The sequence below is a fragment of the Uloborus diversus genome, chromosome 6, assembly GCF_026930045.1.
Source record: "Uloborus diversus isolate 005 chromosome 6, Udiv.v.3.1, whole genome shotgun sequence".
Classification (NCBI taxonomy): domain Eukaryota; kingdom Metazoa; phylum Arthropoda; class Arachnida; order Araneae; family Uloboridae; genus Uloborus; species Uloborus diversus.
Genome location: NC_072736.1, coordinates 56,245,504 through 56,267,209, shown reverse-complemented (window position 1 = coordinate 56,267,209; position 21,706 = coordinate 56,245,504). Strand labels below are relative to the sequence as shown.

The 21,706-nt window shown below is 36.3% G+C and overlaps 1 protein-coding gene across 1 annotated transcript in view; it reads left to right on the top strand.

Moving 5' to 3' along the window:
- LOC129224766 (chondroitin sulfate proteoglycan 4-like) overlaps positions 1-20,847 on the top strand; it is a 270,210-nt gene extending 249,363 nt beyond the window's left edge. The window contains exons 3-5 of the mRNA XM_054859313.1: positions 8,694-9,102; positions 10,942-15,006; positions 18,245-20,847. Of these exons, the coding sequence (XP_054715288.1) occupies positions 8,694-9,102; positions 10,942-15,006; positions 18,245-20,847 (7,077 nt within the window). The remainder of the gene's footprint in view (positions 1-8,693; positions 9,103-10,941; positions 15,007-18,244) is intronic.
- The last annotated feature ends 859 nt before the right edge of the window (positions 20,848-21,706 follow it).

Sequence of the window (21,706 nt, the reverse complement as noted above, 5' to 3'; positions counted from 1 at the left end):
AGTTGTCTGAATTTTCCCTCATTTGATTTTGAAGACAAAGGAGTTAAAATACAACTTCAAAAGTAAGGTATTTCTTTTATGATACTTAGCACATTATTGGGTATTAATTTCATCAAAGCTAATGCGTCCCTTAAAGATTGAGATTAAAAAATAAAATGCTTAATTATGAGAAAATTGAAATATTTTCAGTTTTTGAAACTCGGTTAAAAGTTAACTATAATAACTTTGAAAATTTTACTGATATCAGATAAATTACCCTACTCCATAGATTGCAACAACATATAACTTTTATGTTTTCATTGAATAATTAATAAGATACAAGCCTTCAAAAGTGCAACATTTAGCATTTATGAGAATGCTGTTCAATTTGACCAATTTTCAATCGCATGTAACTATTAAAATAAAAAATTTTAAGCAAAAATATTTTAGATATTTTTATATAGGCATAAAAGGAACCTGTATACCAAATTTCATAAAAGTCTGTTACCATGCTGCCACCACTTTTTTGCGAATTTTGCTCATTTCGTATGGAATGACCCAATAATAACCTCTTTTTTCCTCTGAAATTTAACTTCCCCAAAAGAATTTCCTTAAGTTGAAGGTCTCTTTCACCGACATTTTTTCCAATGTCACATATTATATCGAGACATAATTTTAAAAAAAATCATTCTTGAGTAACTATTTGCATCCTAAAATGTACAAAAAATATCATTTTGAGGTAACAATGATCTTTTTATTAAAAAGAAAAAAAGTTTTGAACGATTTTTGACAAATTTCTATCGTTAATGTGAATGTTTTTTTTAGTTCACACTTCATATTACAAAAGGAATTTAGAGCCACTTTGCAATTTATTGTAGTTATAAAAGGCTAAACAGATCAGCATTGCATTTTCACACCGAAAATCTTGCATTTGAGACAAAAAACGCAATTTGCAGATCACATATGTTTGTAATGTTTTATGGGGAAATGTCGGTAAAATACAAGCACCAATTCAAACATGCATAGCATTTTTTTAACTGAAAAATAACAACTATTGACTAATATATGAGGTAAAATAGCTTTAAAAATACCCCAAAAAATGTAAAAATCTATTTATTTTAGTACCTTATGTGTTCTGCTGCATGTTACATAGAACACAGAAATTTCAGTTTTTGGTGTCAAAACAAATGTCAGAAATTTTTAATTGATTATTTTAAGTTACGTATCGAAACAATATTACTTCTAGAGCCTACAGTTTTTTTCTTTTTTTTTTTTTCAAAACCGAAAAATTTTCATTTATGACCGAGTTATAAGGAAAACAAAAAGTACTAGGCGACCATCTTTGATCCGCCATTTTGGATAGAACCTCACATGGGAACTTAGGGGACTTTTCAATATTTGTTCTACACATGTTCAGGAACTAATCCTGAAAAATTCAGCTAATTATCGCATCGACCCAATTTCTGGCCTAAATTTACTGGGCTATTCGACATCGTTAAATTAAATTCTTCATTTAAAAATTCTATTAATGGTAGATTTTTATCATCTGCAAAGTTGATGTTGAAATCCCCACTCAAAATCATTGGCAAATTATCAAAGTTCATCCCAATTTTATCTTGAAGTAATGCAAAAGCGTCTTTAGAATAAATAAATTTTCATACAGAAATTCACGTATTGCGCTTGAAGACTTATCCGGTGAAATATATACCGCACTCATAACAATTAGCTGTCCATTTTCAGAGTGGCAACGGCAAACACAATGTATCGCCCCCCCCCCCCCCCCCCGATATCAAAAACATTGTTATTTCTCTTCTTAAAAAATACCCAGTGCCTAAAGAAGTTTTATTTCAGAACTAATATGTGAGGGCGGGGATCAAACTCTTGATGGACAGTTTGTTCGTTTCTTGAGACTGATGAGCTGCCGATTGTGCCACTGAGCTTCGTAACCTGAATGAAAAAATTCGCACGTAAAGGAGCAAAGAGAAACCGCGCATGCGCTGTATTTTAGGTGTTGGTAAGGTGGCGATTTTTCGGTGTCGTGAAATGGATGGTTTTTCCCACCTCAAAAATGTTCAACGCACCTAAAGAGGTTTTCACTTCAAAAAGAAAACAATTTGCTTGAACTCCATCTTTAATACAGAATTCTTTCAATTTGAATCAATCCAACTGCATGATTCTAAGTAACTGTAACGGTAATCCATTGTTGTGTGTGTGTGTGTGTGAAAGATGCTTATTTACAGTTATATTTACAGATCTTTAGCACTCTGTAAGTTTTAAGTAAAATTATAGCAGAACAAAATAATCTTTAAATCTGACCACATGGTAAAATCGTTGCTATATTAAAAATACCATATGTCTTAATTTAAAAAAAAAATACGGAATGATATCCAATTCAACTGAGTCATTTCGATTGTTAAGAAGGACTTAACAACGGGTTTGCCATTTCACTCTTTGCTTGAACCAGAAAAAATAAGTCGAAACTCTGGAGTTAAGATTTTCTAAAAGCAATATTTTTACAACACATAACAAATAACATATTATATAGCAGAATTATACAAATGAAAGTATGAAAAGAAATTGTCTTCAAATTTTTCCAATTATACTATGATTTTATCTGTTATAATATATATACCCTCCTTCCCCTGTAGCATTAAATAGTCATTCATTGGCATATAATTACGTCTCACAATTTCTCCATTTTTAACTTGTTCTTTGATTTTCATAGTGTTATAATAGCTATTACCGTAAAACTAAAGAACAATCATTAAAGTCTTGTACAGAGTATGTAATATATTGCCAGCTTATTTGACGAAATAAACAGTTCAAAACTCATAATCTTTTCAGCAGAGTGCAGCTTTTTTTTTTTTCTTTGAAGTCAAAGACATTTAAATAATATGAAATAGGGCAAATTTAAACCACGTAGCTCAAAGTTATCCCAAATGGCTACTGCTGAGATAGTATGATTTTTTAAAACAACAATCTCAACAGCGTATGAGTTTGTATCTCAAACAGCAAGTTCAATAACATTACCTTCTTTTCCTACTGAATTCACAGTTGCCTTGCTGCGCCACACGACTTAAGTGAGCCGCTTATACTCCAGCTGAGCAACACCCAAACGAGTTTAATTTCACTGTTGACTCTGCAAGGTTTTCAACACCTCCTTCTCCAGAAAGGAAATTTATACCTAAAATTAAATAAATCCATTACATAATCTCATTCGCCAACATGATTTTTCATCCCCGCCGGGCGATAATGAGTTCCGGGAGATTCTGTAAAAGCTCCATTTTTCACACGAACAGGAGTTTTCTTCTTCACCAAACGTACTTTCAAGTGATATATCAAGGGTGAAGTCTTAAATAACGCTTGGTAATCCCTTACGCTGAAGTCTTGAGCCGAGCCATCTATTACCCGCGCCTGGAGTTTTGCCTTTTCAAGGAGAAAAAAAAATTGCACGCGATATTAAATTTCTCCTGCTTTACATTTTTTAAAATTTATGTAATAGGAGAGCAGTGAGTTTTCGTTGAATATGTGAGACAGTCAGAAGCAAAGGGATGTAAGTGGACTTTTAAAGTTTTGAGTTGGACACGTGCAGAGTTCAATCCATAGGTAGGCTTGCAATGAAAAGTTTTTCCCAACCCTTTCAGTACTTTCCAAGGCTACCAGTACATCTCTTGCGCCAAAACAGATGATGAGAGTTTACCTGCCATTTGCAATAGTTTCTTCCACATTTTTAATTTTGACACTTGCACCTTTTTTCTTCTAGCTACTTCGTGTGTTCAGGCAGAAATCTCATAAGTCTTTTTACGACAAAGCGGCCAGAACTAATGATTTGTAGGATTTATGCTTTTTATAAATTGCATTTTTAACAACCATTTACACAAAAGTGGGTAAAATAGCCAAAAACGAATGCTTGCACAAAATGAAATATCGGATGGAATACAATATTAAATGGGATTCTAGCCGCGGAAAATGCATCTTAAAAATAAGAATTGTGACTTAGAGCTCGCTCCAAGGTAAATATGAAACTCTCTTTGTATGATGAAAAAGTTACATGCTGCAAGCTATATCAAGAAAAGAACAAAAGATAATGAATTGAAGTTTTAATAGGTGAAACAATAATTTGCTCCAGAAAGAAATGAAGAGTTTGCGGCGACAAAGAATTAACTCCTTTTTTTTTTTTTTTTTTTTGACTGTTGGGAAATCTCCTGGAGTCCACTCTCCTGGAGTGGATCTCCACGTTGCCTCAAGCAAATGAAGCAGCTAACTCATTCTAGCGAATAACGTGAGAACTATCGACGGGAGATAACTCCTTGTTGAACCATACGAACTTGAGAACTATCAACCGGAGATAACTCTTTGTTGAACCAAACCACCAAACAATGGAGTTAACTCTTTGTTGCTGTAAACCCTTCAAATTCATGTGTTATAGTGCTCGAAACTGTTTTGTAGTGCTGAATGTGAATCTAATGAATGGCCGTTACAGGTCTGACTTTCTGACAGTTTCTTTGCAAATAACTGTAAAATTTAACATGGAGTTGTTAAAATATCTTTTATTTTACTTTATTATAATTACAGTATATATCCAGGATTACTTTAGATTACAGAAATATTTTTATTGTTGGGTAACTCGATTTTTTTTTTTTTTTTTTTTTTTTTTTTTTTTTTTTTTTTGCAGCTTTTTAATTTCACATGTGTGACTCGGAAAATCTGAAAATCAGCTATAGGAGAGAACAGGGCTAAAAGTTTCGTTTCTCAATCAAGTCTTAAATTTGTTAGAAAAACTTAATTCTTGAATTAGTATTCCGAGGTTAAAATCAAGTATTAAATGTTCCTTTGATATAAAGACCTTTTTGACTAGTATTTCGTAATTTGGTTTTAAATTCACAGTACCTATAGCCGAAAAGGAACGACTCATCCCGTCTTCCAGCATGTTGTTAACAGGGTGGGGCAAGTTGTTCGGTGAATTAAAATTAATTCAAACTTTTAACTGATGAATACTTTTAAAATAGATAATTAACAGTAAGATACTGTTAATTCGAATACTTTTTTTTTTTTTTGTATTGGGTTCAAAAAAATTTGACATTTATGCAGTGGCGTACCTAACCTAGCATGGGTGACATCCGGGACGGTAATTTGTGGTGTCACCCCCCCCCCCCCACCGTGTCACCTCCCCCCCCCCCAATCTATAGGCGCAAAAGAAGAAAAAAAGTATGAAAACATAAAAACATGATATTCATGCAATTTTCAGAAACTACATTTGTGTTGTAACGAAATTTTAAGTGGGCTAATGTACAAAAACTAAATAAAAATGGGGGGTCTAGGGGTTTACCCCCGGAAAATTTTCAAAGTTGTAGTCTGAAAAAAGGATTTTAGGTACATATTTCTCAAAAACTTGCGATTACACTTAGGATGTCACCCCCCCCCCCCCCCCATGGGTGACACCCGGGGCGGACGTCCCACCCCCCGTAGTGACGCCACTGATTTATTGTTGTGACGGAATGACAGTAATTTCTGATGTCCATATATTGCAATAAAAATTATTATATTTCTAATAAAATAAAATAATAGATTTTTTTTCTTAAATACTAAGCACTTTTTATAATGCACTCAAAAGGATAAAATAATTTTTCTGGATCAGAAGGGACAGTTTCAGTGTATTCTTGTAGTTTTCAATTCTTCCAAAAAAATGACACCACAAACGCAGAAAGTGCGGCTCAAGCCATGTAGAGAATTTCTTATTTTCTAGCTCAGTCATAAACTTGGGTGTTGAAACATGCACATTTTTCTTAAAGGGAAAGTTTGGTTTGAAATGACTAGAGCCGAAATTCTTCGTTTGTGGTGTCATTTTCTTGAAATAATTGAAAACTACGAGAATACTGAAACTGTCCTTTCTGACCCAGAAAAGTTATTTTATCCTTTTGAGTGCATCATAAAAAGTGCTTAGTATTTTTTAAAAAAATCTGTTATTTTATTATTTTAACTGTAAATGTATTTCAGAAGTAAAATAATGTTACCATTACAAAAGGTCACCTTATTTTTTCATATTAATACTCCATACTAAAAGAAAACGAATCCTATATACGTGTCTAAAACTTTAAGCAATTGGCCCTAAAAATTTATCCTTGTTCCTCTCTAAGATTGGTTTTTGTACTAAATTAATTAGAACCAATGAAATATTGAATGGTTTCCCAAACTTATTTTTGTCATAGCACACAAGTTACTAGCAATAAAGATCTAAATATGTATCTTTACCCCCCGTTATCGTTGTCGATTATTGGCATAGATGAGGTTAAAAATCAGAAGAAAAGCAATGATGTTGAATAAATTTCATGCTTGCTCCAGAGAAGCCTTGATTCAAAATTTTCCTTACGATTATTACTAACATTACTGTTTCAAGGCAACAAAATTTGTAACAATGGGTTTATATTTAAACATTTAATGAGGAAATTACTTGAAATTTGCTGTTGTCCATCCTAACCGAAATAATAATTTTATTTTAGAATTTTAATTTTTCAGCGTTAAGTTGTACCTTAAGATTAAGCAATTCAATTAGTGAAATCCCGAAATCTCTAAGTGGTCTAGTTGCTGAGATATAAGCAAAAGCAGGCCTCAGATTTTTTTCGTGACAATCAGGCCAAGTATAATAAAAGTGCTTTAAAATAATAATAATGCACTTGGGTCATACGAAGGGGGACCCAAAAGAAACCGGATTAATAGCACGTAGCCGATCTCAGATGTATTGGACTGATCTCTAGCTAGATGGCTCAAGTAGAGACCTTCATAAAACAGCTGTGCAAGTGGCATCAGTATAGTTGATAACGTCTGGTCATAGTGTTGGTTTTCTCAAGTGTTACTGCTTTCCGCCTGCGAACTTTTTACGGCAGATTTAAAAGAAGCAAGCATAGCAAGCAAAAGAAGCTTGCTTTTTTTCAAGCATAAAGCAAGATTTCGCTTGAAATTTTGCTTTATGCTTGAAAAGTCGGCAACGGAATAGCTTACCCAAAGCTTTAACAAGTTTTCAAGAACGATGCTATGAGCTGTATACAACTTTTCGAGTTGTTTGGGCGATTTAAAAGTGGTGAGATGAGTGCTGAAGATCATGCTCGTTCTGAGTGCACTTCAGCGTCTCGAAATGATGAAAACATTGAGAAAATCCTCCAAAAAAATCAACGAGAATCGTTGTTTTACGATTGACGAAATTTCAAGAGAAACAGCAGTGAGTTGGAACCTGCGCGGGCGATTAGGTGAATGGTTTCTTCACCATGATAGCGCTCCCTCACGCTCACGACAAAAATTGCCGAATAAGGAATTGTTCGGCCTTAAATATTAACCGCTGCTTCGCCTCTCAGGGGTGACTAGTCGTTCCTCGACCCCCGTATTTGCCAGACCTAGCCCCCTGTGATCTTTTTCTGTTCCCGAGGATGAAAAAAAATTCTGAAAGTGAAGCGTTTTGATGGTGTAGAGGCTGTCAAAACTGCTTCGCAGAAGGCACTGAATGTGATAAAAGTTGAAGAGCTCCAAAGGAGCTTCGAACGGTGGGAAAAAAAAGAATTGACAAGTGTATTGCTTCTAATGGTGAATACTTTGAAGGAGACTAAAGAAATTTTGTCAATAAATTGATAAATAAATATTTCAAAGCAAAAATCCGTTTTTTTTTTTTTTTTTTTTGGTCCCCCTTCGTATAACGTAACTGAATAATGAGTGAAATAGTTTATGAAATCACTCCAATAAAAGTTGTGAAAAGAAAAAAAATCTTAAAAGCTGTCATTTTCGTGAAGTTGAGCTTCATCGAAATTGGAGGCCCAATGAAAATGCGTTTTATTTATTTATTTTTTCACAAAATAGTTAAATAAAAGCTGTTGTTTTTTTTTGGGGGGGGGGTGGAATTTATACGTGGTTTTCAGATGATCGATATTCAACTGGGGTGTGTATTTTAGCAAAAATATTTTTTTTCATTCGGGGAAGAAGGGGGTTCATTTTTTGTAACGAAGCACATATTTCCGTTTAAATCTTTTTTCTTCAGGGTAAGCACGGATTTTGTTTTAATTGCATTAAGTATTTCAATTAAATTCTTTATTTTTGGGGTAAGGGGATTTTCACATGATTCTTATAGAGCAATGAAGATTTTTTATTGTTGTCACGTAGTCCAGTACCTGACGTTTGTCGAAATCTAATTAAAATCTGTCTCGGAAAAGCATGCAAGGTTTTTTAACTTATTCTCACTCTCATTTATGTAATATTTATAATGTTTCCACTCTTAAATCACGCATCGAACTTTTGTGTCTGCTTTTTTTCTATAAGGTTCTACATAATTTAATTGACTGCTCTGATATCGTTAGTTCGATACAACTTGTTGTCCCAAGTAAGACTCTTATGAGTCTTTCTGTTAAAAAAACTTTTACCAGACGGAACTATGTTGATAATTTTTGTCTTTTTAAATTTTACACTTTTAAACACTCATTGTCATGATTTAGATATTTTTTATTTGTCATTTTACAATTTTAAGTCTTTTATGTTTTAATATTTTAAATATATAATTTGTTTTGATTGCTATTTTTATATTATTGTTGCCACTGTAACTGAATTCTTTCTGTAGTGGGTAATACTTTTAATAAATAAATAAATATATTTAAAAAAAACAATTAATTCTTCTTAGCGTTGTCATTTTTACAGAATCCTTTTCGCCATTCTTGACGAAGAATCTTTCTTTGCAGGTTCGCATCAACCTCGGAGCCGGTGAGGCCACCCTATCCTCTACGCCCGGGCTCAGCCTGAACGATCTGCTCTGGCACCAGCTCGAACTGCACAGAACGGACGCCGAACTCACCCTGATTCTGGACAGCCTGCACACGACCTACCTTGACATCCCAGGCCGCTTCTTCGAACTGAACGTCAAGTATGGGGTGTTCGTCGGTGGAGTGGGAGGGTTCAGCGAACTCTTCCTCGGCAACATCCCCAACCTCCGCGGCTGCGTGGACGACGTCATCTTCAACAGCCACGATGTCCTCAAGCTGGCCGCCGCATCGGTGTCCACGGAGGACCATAATGTCTTCGCGGTGACGTGGAATTGCAGCGACGAGTTTGAAGCCCTGTCACATCAGCCCATTAGTTTCATGGAAAAAGGTGAGATTGATAATCCCAAAATGTAATACACACTCAAGGGCGCCCATATAGGAGGCAAGTGGGGGCCCAAGCCCCCTCTTAGAAATTAGAACTTCCTTGCTTTCGGTACTTTTTTCTTTGCAAAAATGAAAAACATTTCTTCTCCAGCCATTAATGAATTATTTATTAAAAATCTCAAACTTGAATAACTCTAACCTGTACTGAAATAGGTTTCTATGCGGAAAATATCTGAGCCCCCCCTCAAAATTTTGCATATGGGTGCTCATGTACACACTGTTTAAAAAAAACCTGAAGAAAACGGCTGTGCTAACCACCGTACAAGCTGGAACACACCGCGTACGGGGAAATACTGTGTTATGTGCTTCGAACTGTAAGTCCCGTGATGTGTCAATTGGCGCTGCGATTGTTTATTTTTCTCGGTACAATTTACGGTTTTTTTTCTGTGATGTAAACACTCCATTTTACACTAATATGGATAACAGATAACCATAAAAGTTTCCTGAGTTTTTAACAGTGCAATGTGGTCCAAATAAGAAGGAGTTAAATGCATTGTATAAATTCGAATTGGCAAATACCGGGTGATCCAAAAAGTATGGCTGCCATTCCACGGAAAACATTCATTTTTTCCCGCACGAGACGACTCATATTATTCAGTAAAAATAATAGTTTAAAATATAATTGAACACGTTTTTTCTGCTTAACAAATTACAAAATTATGTGTGATTCCTTAAGTAAAAAAAAATCGTCATTACCCTTTAAAATTATTACTTTTTAAGGAAATATATGACCCGCGTGACGTGCGGGTCAAAGAGTTGGCTTTTTCGTGGAATGGCACAAGATAGAAAGAAAACGATCATTGTGGAAAAAAGAGAAACTACAAGAACACGAAACCTATTTCATTGAATAAGGATTCCTAATGACATTTAATATACAAAGAAACTCAAAATGTCTACCGTCCCCGACTTTAGTGTTATACTGTCGTGGGAAGGTAAACGGCAGTACTGCAAAAATGAGTTTTCGAGGTGTCCGATGAAGTACGTTTTGGATTCAATACTAATAAAATGACTCATGTCACATTTTCTCAGAGCTAAATTTTATTACCTTTACTCTTAATTTTTAAAATAATGTCTTAGTAGTCCAAAAGTTTCAAAGTGGGTACAATATCCCCTTAAAATTTATCAAAACTATTCAATATTTCTGAGTCATAGTCTCTTACAATGGCATTTCTCAACTTGTGGAATGCGAGATAAAGCGAAAGAGGATAAGCGAGATCAAACTCATGTTAAACTAAAATGTTGCTATGAAATAAAAAGTAAAAATGCATATTATATTTCAAAAAACAAAACTACCAAAGCTTTTGTCATAATGCGGCTTCAACGTCAAAATACTTACAATGTAATGTTATTTATGCTGTTATTTTGTAAAACAGCGCAATGAAAATTATGATTACAAACTGGTAACGAATACTAAAAGTTTGATACTTCTAAAAATGTAGAAACTTTCTTAAAATATGGTACCCATGTAGTAGCATTCATCCAAAAGACTCGCTGACGTCAATTTTCTATGTGACAGATTTTCCTGTAAGACGATTTTCAAGTGGAAGCAATCAATTACGCTAATTATGTTGCTGACTTGCGGGTCATTTTCAATTAATTGAAAATGAGAATTTTGAAACACTTTCAGTAAAGATTCTCATTGAACTATACATAATTCATATTAAGGAAATCTTAATTCGTTTTTTCTTATTTACTTGCACTAGTAATAATTCTCATTGATAATAATTTACGTTTTGTTTGCTTTATAATTTTACAGATAACCATTTCTGTTTTGTTTTTACAGGCTCTTTCCTTGCCCTTCCTTTATCTATCGCTAGAAATGGAGGATCTGTGTCACTTGATGTCAAGACTCAAACACAAACCGCCGTCCTCTTTTACAATGCTGGAGTGCCTTTAAAATCAGATTTCATCTCCCTAGAGATACTGGACGGGAAGCCAGTGATGTCGGTGAACGAGGGAAACGGGGTCGTGGTGTTGCAATCAGACGTTCTGGTCAGTGACGGAAACTGGCACCACATAGAAGCACAGTTCAGTCAGTCTTACATCGAAATGGTGGTGGATGGCCAGATGAAGAATCTCAGGCCAGGACTTGGGGACAATCGCTTTTTTGATCTCGCTGGTTTCTTCTACGTCGGTGGCATTGAGCTCAGCAAGCAATCTCGTGCCTTACAGAACGGTCTTCAGTCGATATTGATGGAAGGTGCTGAATCTTCGCTGAAGGGCTGCATGAAGAGCATTAAAGTGAACAACAATCTGATGGGTTTCCGTGAGGCGGAAGTGACCCATGGCATACAGCCAGACTGCCTATGGGATTATATGTGCTTACAAGATCCTTGCGTGCCTGAAGCTGAATGTTACCAAGATGGAGTCGATAGCTTCCGATGTATCTGCGAGCTTGACAATTGTGTTAGGTCGAATTTTTCGTCGAGTTATAAACTGTACACCAAGTCTTCCAAGCCAATCGATTTGGAGGTGCTCAACCTCCAGCCTTTAGTGATATCCGAAGGAGGTAGTGATATTATAACGTCGAATCACATTCATGTTATTTTAGATTACCAGAAATATGGTATCAGAGAGTCCGGGGTGCTTTTTCACATAATTCAAGCACCAAAGCATGGATCTTTGGAAATCGAAATTTTGCGTCGAAGTGCGGATAACATTTTCACACTTCTAGACCTTAATATGGACAAAGTCCGATATTCACACGATGGGTCAGAAACAAAAATGGATTCTGTCAGTTTTGATCTTGAATTTCGAGCTAGAAACTTCAGGCTTCCACCATTTCTTGAAGAAAGGCACCGTTTTGTTTTCCATATTCAGGTGCTACCAGTGAATGATCCTCCTAAACTGAAACTACCGTCTGGTAAAATTTTTCGCCTGGCAAAGAATACTAAGAAAACCATTACTTCAGATCTTCTTAAAGCAGAAGATCCTGATAACAATGCAAATGATTTAGTATATACTGTCTTAAATTTAGGTTCCCCAGAAAGCGAAGGTTTCATGGAAAATGCAAAAAATCCAGGTAAAAGTATTGACACATTCACACAGGCTGATATAGATGATGGTATAATAAGTTATAACAATAAAGGAGCAGGGAATGTTCGAGTCACAATCCGTGTTTCGGACGGTATTCAGTCTGATCCAGTTACCTCCACGTTTCGCATAGCACCCTTTGATTTGGAAGTAACATTAATTAATTCAACTGGAATTGTACTCCCATATGATTCCTACGCTTTAATATCTTCAGATAATTTAACCTTTGTCGATAATGCAGCAGATCAGAACCTTGAAATACGTTATGATATTACTAAACTTCCACAATATGGCAGCATTCAACGTTTGCGAAACAATAATCGCTGGTACACTGTGAATCATTTCACTCAAAGACAATTACGAAAAGAAAAACTAAGATACACTCATACCAGCGGTCGTCCAACATATGACGAATTCAAATTTTCGGTTTCATGTGCAGATATTAAATTTCCGACAATTTATGATTTTCGAATAACTTTCATTGCCGTTAATCTTAAACTGGTACATAACTCGGAGCTGTTCTTAAACAGAAAATTAGATAGTCATATCAGTGAAACGGAGTTGAAATTTGAAACATATCCCATTGCAACTACAGACGAACACATAACATACACACTTCAAACTTTACCAACATACGGATATCTCATTTTATTTCATAGCAGTGATGCCGAACCGCGACACAAAAAACTTGATGTTGGTTCCGTGTTCACTCAAAGTGACGTTTCTTTGAGGCGGATCAAGTACAAATTGCATAGAAAAAGTGTATCAGCCATAGAAGATCACTTTGTTTTCAAAGTGACGTGTCCAGGAGGTGGACAGTCAGAAGATATGCAATTCAAGATCAAACACTTACCTAGCGAAAGTGAAGCAGTAATCATCAATGAAAAAATTAGTGTTCTTGAAGGTGGAACGTCAACAATTGGTCCAAGTGAACTCCATATTGAGCTTCCAACAGCATCAGACATCATGTACAACATCACAACTAGACCTAAGCATGGTGTCTTAAAGAAATTAAGCGAGGATCACAGTGAAATAGAAGAGGAACCAGTTGATATGATTACTGGCAGTGAAATATCACAAAATAGACTCGTTTACGTACACGATGACTCAGAAAACGAAAGAGATATGTTCCATTTCATGGCGGCTGTCGCAAATGGGAAAACCGATGACAGTTTTGCGTATTATGGAACAGTTCATATCAAAGTTCTGATGAAAAATGATAACCCACCGAGCCGAGCAGTTGACAAAGTTTTTAACGTCGTCCTTGATGGTGAGCGCAAACTGACTGGTCAGGACTTAAAGTATACTGATCCAGATATCGATTCGACTTCGGAAAACATACAATACACTCGCAGAGGTATTCCAAATGGTGCTTTATTCCATATCGATGACATGTCCACCCAAGTGCACCAGTTTACTCAGGTAGATTTGGACACAGGGAAGATTATCTTTCGTCACAATGGAGCGCCGTACGGTAAAGCAGTTTTGAGAATTACTGATGGTAAATTTTACGCCACAGGCATCCTAGAAATACAAGCCTCCAAAGCATACCTCAAGATCACCCAAAATACTGGCCTTGTTGTGAAACGAGGCGAAAACGGACTTCTTACTGCCTCAAATTTAACTGTAGAGACGAATTTAAACGCTAATTCAGATGATATAACTTACAAAATAACTTCACTGCCCAAACACGGGGAAATACTTGTAAATGGTAAACTTGCGCATGAATTCACTCAAAGAGATTTGCTACTAGAAAATGTGGAATATGAAAACGACAACAGTGTGAGCTTCCAGGATGCATTTCGTTTTTCAGCTTTCCTTGGAGACATCACTGTTGAAGGAAAGTTTGAGTTTCGGATCTACCCAGATGTCTATTGGGAACCTTTAAAAGTCGTGAAAAATAGATCACTTCATGTCGACGAAGGGAAAATTGTGACCATTGATGCATCGGCCCTTAATGTCTCACAACCTAATATCAACACCAACAACATTACATTTATAGTAACAACACCGCCGAAATTTGGTTTTCTCGTATTTGGCGATATTCACGATTTCGACGACTGGAAATCTGTCTCTAAGACGACACCAGCCAAAATATTTTCTCAGTCTGCCATCAACGAACATCATTTACACTACTTTCACACAGAGCAGAACGCGTCTGAGGATTTTTTCGTCTTCGATGTCACTAATGGCATCACAGCTCTCAGAGATCTAACATTCCACATCAAAATAATCTCCAAAATAATATTTCTCCGCACAAGCAATATTACTGTCGTAGAAGGAAGTGAAGTGCCCCTCAAAGACAACGAAATCGCCGTTTCCAATCCCTACTACGAGAACTGGATAACGGAGTACCTTGTCATCGAAAAGCCACAGCATGGACACATTGCCTATGTCAAGAACACACGGTCAAGGATCTCCCGCTTCAGTGTGGCACATTTGAAAGGTGGATTCATACACTATGTCCATGATGGATCGGAAACAACTCGCGACTGGTTCACCCTAGTCGCAAATGCAACTGCCTTGAACAAAGAGAGTGCACCAAGTACCATTCATGTCACTGTTGAACCGGTCAACGATGAAGCACCTCATATTGTCAACAACACGGGTCTCGACGTGTGGGAAGGGGATGTGACAGTCATCACAAGCAAACATCTGGCTGCAAAGGATGATGACTCTGACACTTCGGAAATCACATTCGTCATTTCGTCACCAAGCAATGGTTATGTTTCTTTGAAGAATGATACCAAAACTCCAATCCTGAGTTTTACTCAAGAACAAATTGATCGTGGTATGATCACGTTTGTTCACACCGGTAAGTTATGACTTTTCTAGTTATACAAATACAAATGCAAATACAAATACAAAAGTGACGACCAGCAACAGGCTCTGAGCCCAGCTAGGCTGGTCCTAGTCAATTTACAATCCCTAGTAAAGATCAATGGCCCTCTTAAAACTATCTACTCCTTTGCTCATTACCACCTCTTCCGGTAAGCTGTTCCAAGGCTCCACTACCCGGCTAAAATAATAATTTTTTCGAATATCCATATTAGCCTGAGATTTAAATAGCTTAAAACGATGACCCCTTGTCCTGTTTTTAGTGCTAAACTTTAGCCCCGTTACATCTTTCATTTTAATAAATTTAAGCAACTGAATCATGTCCCCTCGGTCTCTTCTTTGCTCAAGACTGTACATAAATCTTTGTTGGGAGAAGTGAGAGGGGTATCGATATTAAGAGTATAAGTTAAAAGCAAAAGTTTATGATTACATAAAAATTAAGTTACAGCGTGGGAAAAGTGTTTTTTTTTTTTTCTTTCATGGAATGTAAGTTAAACATTTGATACAGTCAACAAAAACATACAAACAAATCTCGATGTAATTTCCGTTAAGTTTTGTAGAACTCTGTTCATATTGTACGTACTAGAACATTCCTTCAGTTTTCTGCTTTATGTCCAGTAGCTCTGAAAAGTTGTACAAAAAGAATTCTAGCCAAATTGACGTGTATTATTCACATAACTGTTCCAGCCAAAAATACTATAAAAATAAGATATTAAACTGTTTTTTAGATTTTTATACAAAAATTCTTACTGATTTATTTTTCATCGTTGTTTCAGCTCACATTTTTTGCAATATTAATTTTATAATTCATTATAAAGATCGGTATTAGTAAACATGTTAATCAATTTTAAAAATATTATTGGTTTATAGTGGTTATTATAGATGGTTATAGTCTTCTTAAAAAACTGTAACCATCATAGTTAAGGTATTATAACCAAAAAAATATCGAAACACACTTTTACAATTCGAGGTGGATTTTTTTGAGTGCAACTCTGAAACAACGACTGAGCGAAATTACGCTAAAGTTTATACACAAGGTTAAATTTTAATATTGCTTGCATATGTCATTAGAAACGAGCTGATGTGAGCATCACATGACTTTTTTTTACTTTGATTCAATGTCATTTCCCCATTACTGGCAATTTTATTGATTCAATAGTTTACTCTCAAAATATCACCAACAATGGCCAAATTGAAACAGATTTAAAAAAAAAGAAAAATCGCCAAATTTGTCGCCAAGTTGGCGCCAAAAACTTGGCGAAAAAAATTGCGATATATCGCTAAGTGTCCGCCAAATTATAACACCACTTGAGTTTACATCAAAATTAACAATGATTTCCTCCCAAAAAGGGGCAAAACACCCTTTAGGAACACCCGAGTGCAACAAAAAGGGGAGGTGAACAACTAGACCCCACTAGGAGTCTACGTACCAAATTTCAACTTTCTAGGACTTACCGTTCTTGAGTTATGCGACATACATACACATATCCGCACATACATACATACGTATATGCAGATGTCATGAGAAAATTCGTTGTAATTAACTTGGGAATCGTCATTACGGATATTTCGCGTATTTATACGTTCTTAGGCGCTTATCCACGTCTGGTCGAGTCGAAAAAAAAACCTCAACATTCATTCGGGGATGAGTAAAATGGAAATTAAGGTCGATTTTTGAGTGAAAATTTTTTCGCGAATACAATACTTCCTTTTTTACTTCCTTTTACGAAAAAGGAAGTATTGTATTCGCGAAAAAAATTTCACTCAAAAATCGGCCTTTATTTCCATTTTTCTCACCCCCAAATGAATGTTGGGTTTTTTTTTTCGACCCGACCACACGTGGATATATGCCTAGGAACCTACAGCTAGGAACCCGAAATATCCATTTTGACGACTTCCGAGTTTATTACAACGAATTTTCTCGTGACGTCTGTATGTACGTATGTATGTGCGTATGTGTGTATGTGTGCATGTATCTCGCATAACTCAAAAACAGTATGTTCTAGAAAGTTGAAATTTGGTACGAAGACTCCTAGTGGGGCCTAATTGTGCACCATCCGTTTTGGTTGCATACGGATGTTCCTAAGGGGGTCTTTTGCCCCTTTTTGGGGGGGAATCATTGTTAATTTTGATTTAAACTCAAGTGGTGTTATAATTTGTCGGACACTTGGCGATATATCGGCAGTCTTTTGGTCGCCAAGTTTTGTCGCCAACTTGGCGAAAAATTTGGCGAGGTTTTTTTTTTTTAATTCTAAATTTGGTTTCTATTTGGCCACTGTGGGTGATATTTAGAGAGTAAACAATTGAATCACATTAAAATTGCCAATAATGGGGAAATGACATTAAACTGGAGTAAAAGGAATTCATGTGATGCACACATCAGCTTGTTGTAAAAGGAAGTAAAAAGAAACACAGAGTCAGCATTTGATTTGACGGACTGCTCCATTTAAGAATAAGATGACCCTTTAACAAAATTTTATGTTTGGTATTTCTTACTGAGAAATTGAGGCATCTCCTGTTTTTCTACTGAAGCTGGTATTCAAACAAATGGATTGTTTCTTTTCCCAATGACTGTTCAAAACTTCAATACCCTCGTGTAATCTTCCTAACTTTTCCTTATAATTCCACGCAAACTCTAAATCTCATCTGCAGATATCTTAGTAGATTAGCATTTAACAGTTACTTCTGAATTCACACGCAGTTACTTTTTCTTTCTTTCTTTTTTTTTGTGAACATTTGCTCTTTGGATAAAAATGTTCATGGTACAAACGAGGAATAAATCTATTAAATTTAGCACATAGGCGTATAAATAAAATGAATTTCGTTTTAAATTTTTCTGCATTTCGGAATCCAAATAAATTTTTAAACCCTGTGCACTCGTACTACGTAAGTAAAAGTCACTAAAGATTTACGTAATTGGTAGCAAAAGTTGGCTAGAAATGGTTATTTTATGCTACACTCTAACAAGAAAAAAAAATATATTACTACTTGAAGTGAAAATTAACCGTGCTGTAAGTATGCAGAACAACTTTCATATTACTTTCATTTTAAATGGTTTCCGAGTGGCTAATTTATTTTTATTAATATCCTTTTCAAAACAAATTTTAAATGAAAAAATTTGCTCTTTGGTTGAACTATTTTCAATGTTTCTTTCAGTAGGTATTAAGTATTGATATTTTTAGAGTTTTTATTTCCTTTTTTTTTCTATGTTTCAGGAGAAAAAGCTGGCGGATTTAAGTTGCAAGTGAATGACGGAGTCAACTTTGATTCACCCCACGTATTCACAATTACCGCTCGTGTGCTTCAAATATTAGTTGCAACCAATGAGAAATTAAGTATCCTCCCCAGAATGCAACAATCCATCACCAAAGACCATCTCTTTGTGACGACAAATGACCACGACTTAACCAGAGTCATTGATTTCAAAGTCACCCGAAGTCCAGAATTGGGAAGACTGTTGGTAGAAAACCCAGATGGATCATTGTCCCCAGTTTCGAGCTTTACTCAAGAGCAAATCAACAAGAACTTGGTTCTTTATGAGCACAACAAACCAATGATTGGAATGACATCTCTTGACATGATTAGGTTTAATATAGAGACACAAAACGCTCAAACGATGCGAGACATAGAATTTCATATAGAGGTTTCTGTTGGAAATTTCGGTGCTGGAAATCTTGACCAGCTTGTTGTGTTACATACCTTAGAAGTTAAGGAGGGTGGAGTAGCTACAATAAGTCAAGAGCATATTGACATGTCGCGGTTGTTCAGTTTGTGGCAAGGGAAAGGTAAAAGCGAATTTGCTAAGAAATTAAAAATAATTCTGCACAGCCCACCAGTAAATGGATGGTTGGAAACAGAGGAAGGTAATTCGACGTTCATTAAAAACTTAACTTTCAACAGAGAAGACATACGTAAAAAGCGAGTCCGATACCATCACGATGATTCTAACACTTTTAGTGATATTTTTTCCGTTGGATTTTATTTGTTGGACGAGAAAGCATACCCGGATATACTCTTGTTCAATGGTTCTATAAATGTTACGGTGTACCCCATTAACGATCACCCTTTCACTTTGCTTACGAAGACAGCAGTTATAGAGGTCGTTCAAGGACAATCACTAATCCTAGGCCCACATGTTCTTAATGTATCTGATGAAGATGGTGTTCCCCGTGACATTGTTTACGAAATTATAAAATCACCTTCGAGTGGTAAGTTACTGATTGGCAATGCTTCAGTCCATAATTTTACTCAGGAGGACATCGATAATTATATGATTCGATATGCACACGACGGGACCAAAGAAAACAGAAGTGCATTTTCGTTTAAAGTAAGTGATGGCAAGCACAAAACAGACTACGCTGCACTGGATATAATTATAGTTCCTATAAAAATGTATTTGGTCAACTTAAGTGCCATTGAAGTTCAACAAGGTTCTACTGCGGTCTTCCTCAGCAGCAACAATTTATGTGCCGAAACAAATGCATACAACGAAGATATCTGGTACAACATAACTGTGCTACCACTGCATGGACATATATTTGTAAATGATGACGTCATGCGCACGTTTCGACAAGCCGATGTCAGTTCCAGAGCTGTGTTTTATATGCAATCAGATTTGACGGCGTCGGAGGATCATTTTGTGGTGTCTATACATAGTGGCAGTAACGTTATTAAAGATGTGATTGTGAACATAACCGTCATTCCACTCATATTGCAGAAACCTTTGTCAGCCAGTGCCTCAGGCACTACTTGGATTACTTTGGATGTATTAAATGTTTCCAAACTTGCTCAAAAGACAAAGAGTAACCCTAATTTTTTAGTGTTCAAGTTTCCGAGGTACGGAGTCTTGCGAAAGAGTTTCTCGAAAGGTCTTTCAAAGCGCAGCACTTATAAGAGTTTTGAGTTCACCCATGAAGATGTTGTGAAGGAAAAGATTTTCTTCGTAGGAAAAGACATGGAGCTTAAAGGAAATGTGGTTGATAGCTTTGAGTACATTTTAACTGCTCCTAGTGTGCAACCGGCTAAGGGAAAATTTATTCTGAACATTCAGCCATCATTAACTCCCACTTCTACATCGATCCCTCATTACGAATATGTGACTCCATCAATAAAGCCTCAACCACCTCCCCTTGTACCAGACATCGGCAGAACAGTAACTACTCCTTCAGACAGTACTGGAGGAGTTTACCAGCCGAGTATCAGCAACGACCACCTCCTGATTGCAGGCGTTATCCTAGGAGTGATCATCGTGAGCCTTGTGATTGTGATTGTGATCAAGTGCCGATCAATAAGGAATGAAAGAGACAAAAAACGGTCAGGCCAGCCCTGCTTTGGCAGACATCATAATCACGGCAAAGCAGTGGCAGGTTCCCACACGGCTCAATCTGACCTGGACGTGTCAGATCCCGAGCCATCCAACGGGAGCTTTTCAGATGAGATACCACCCCCGCCTCCCCCACCGACATCCCCGACGGGGAGCAGCAGCCCCCTAGGTTGCATCGGAGGTGGCAGTGTGCCCAAAAACAGAACTCTTAAAAAGAAAAACAAGTGCATGGACTCTGAGGAACCTGCCCTGCCTCCCCCTCCCTATATCCTCGATAATGGCGAGTGGGCAGAGATTAACGTGCCTCTGCCCACTTGCAAGGTCACCCCAATTTCTCATGGTGACCAGGACGTAATTAACGAAACCACGTTGAAAGGTCCTTATTTGTTGGCAGATCCAAGTGACTGTGAGGACTGGAGCAATTACGAAGGATCGGAACTGAGATTCGGGCCTCCTTGTAACCCAGTACTGAGGAAGAATCAGTATTGGGTATGACGCACAAGCAAATTAGAGACTCAGTTATAAATTGTTTTTAATTAGAGTTCTATATATTTCGTACTTAAGAGATAGTATTTATTATATTGATATCATGATGCATTTAAAACGTCAACCGATGGTATTTCTACAATGAAATAGCCATGCAAAAGCGCTTAACATTTCATATATGAAGCAACTAGAGGCAAAGGGGTGTAAGTAATAAAATTAAAAATTTGGAATAACTAGCACAAATGACAGGAGAAACTGTCATTGTTTTAAGGCAAGATATGGTACTGGTAAGTGCTAATACACAGCATGATTTAGAAAAACTTTCAGTGAAAGTCTACTTGGGGTTGGAACTTAACACACGTTTTACTAAAAATTTTTAAAAAATCTACTTAAATCTCTTTGTTTCTGACTGCCTCATATGTCGCTTTACTTACGAGTACAACACTTTAGTGCCAGATTTCGTTCTTTACTAGTCTTGAGAAAAAAATATTACTGTTTAAAATATAATTATGTTTGAAAAAGGTAATTTTGATGAGATGAACTTGAATAATAGAGCGCTCAGAGCTCACATGGTGTCTTTCTTTTATGTGACGCAAATAACTTTTACCCGTTTTCTTACGAGATTCTCTAATCATCCCGCGTTCATTGACCGCCAGTGGCTGCCTCTACGGCGTTGTTTATCTAGTCATACTACATCTATGGTTTAAATATCAATACCATTGTAAACGAAAGAATAAGATTATGAAAGAAGTGTTATTATTAAAGCGAGCATATTGGTCGCCCTTTGTTCTTATTTATTATTTTCTTGCATTTCTTATTATGAAATACCGTTTCCATAGTTTCAGGATCAATATAATGCAAGTGACAA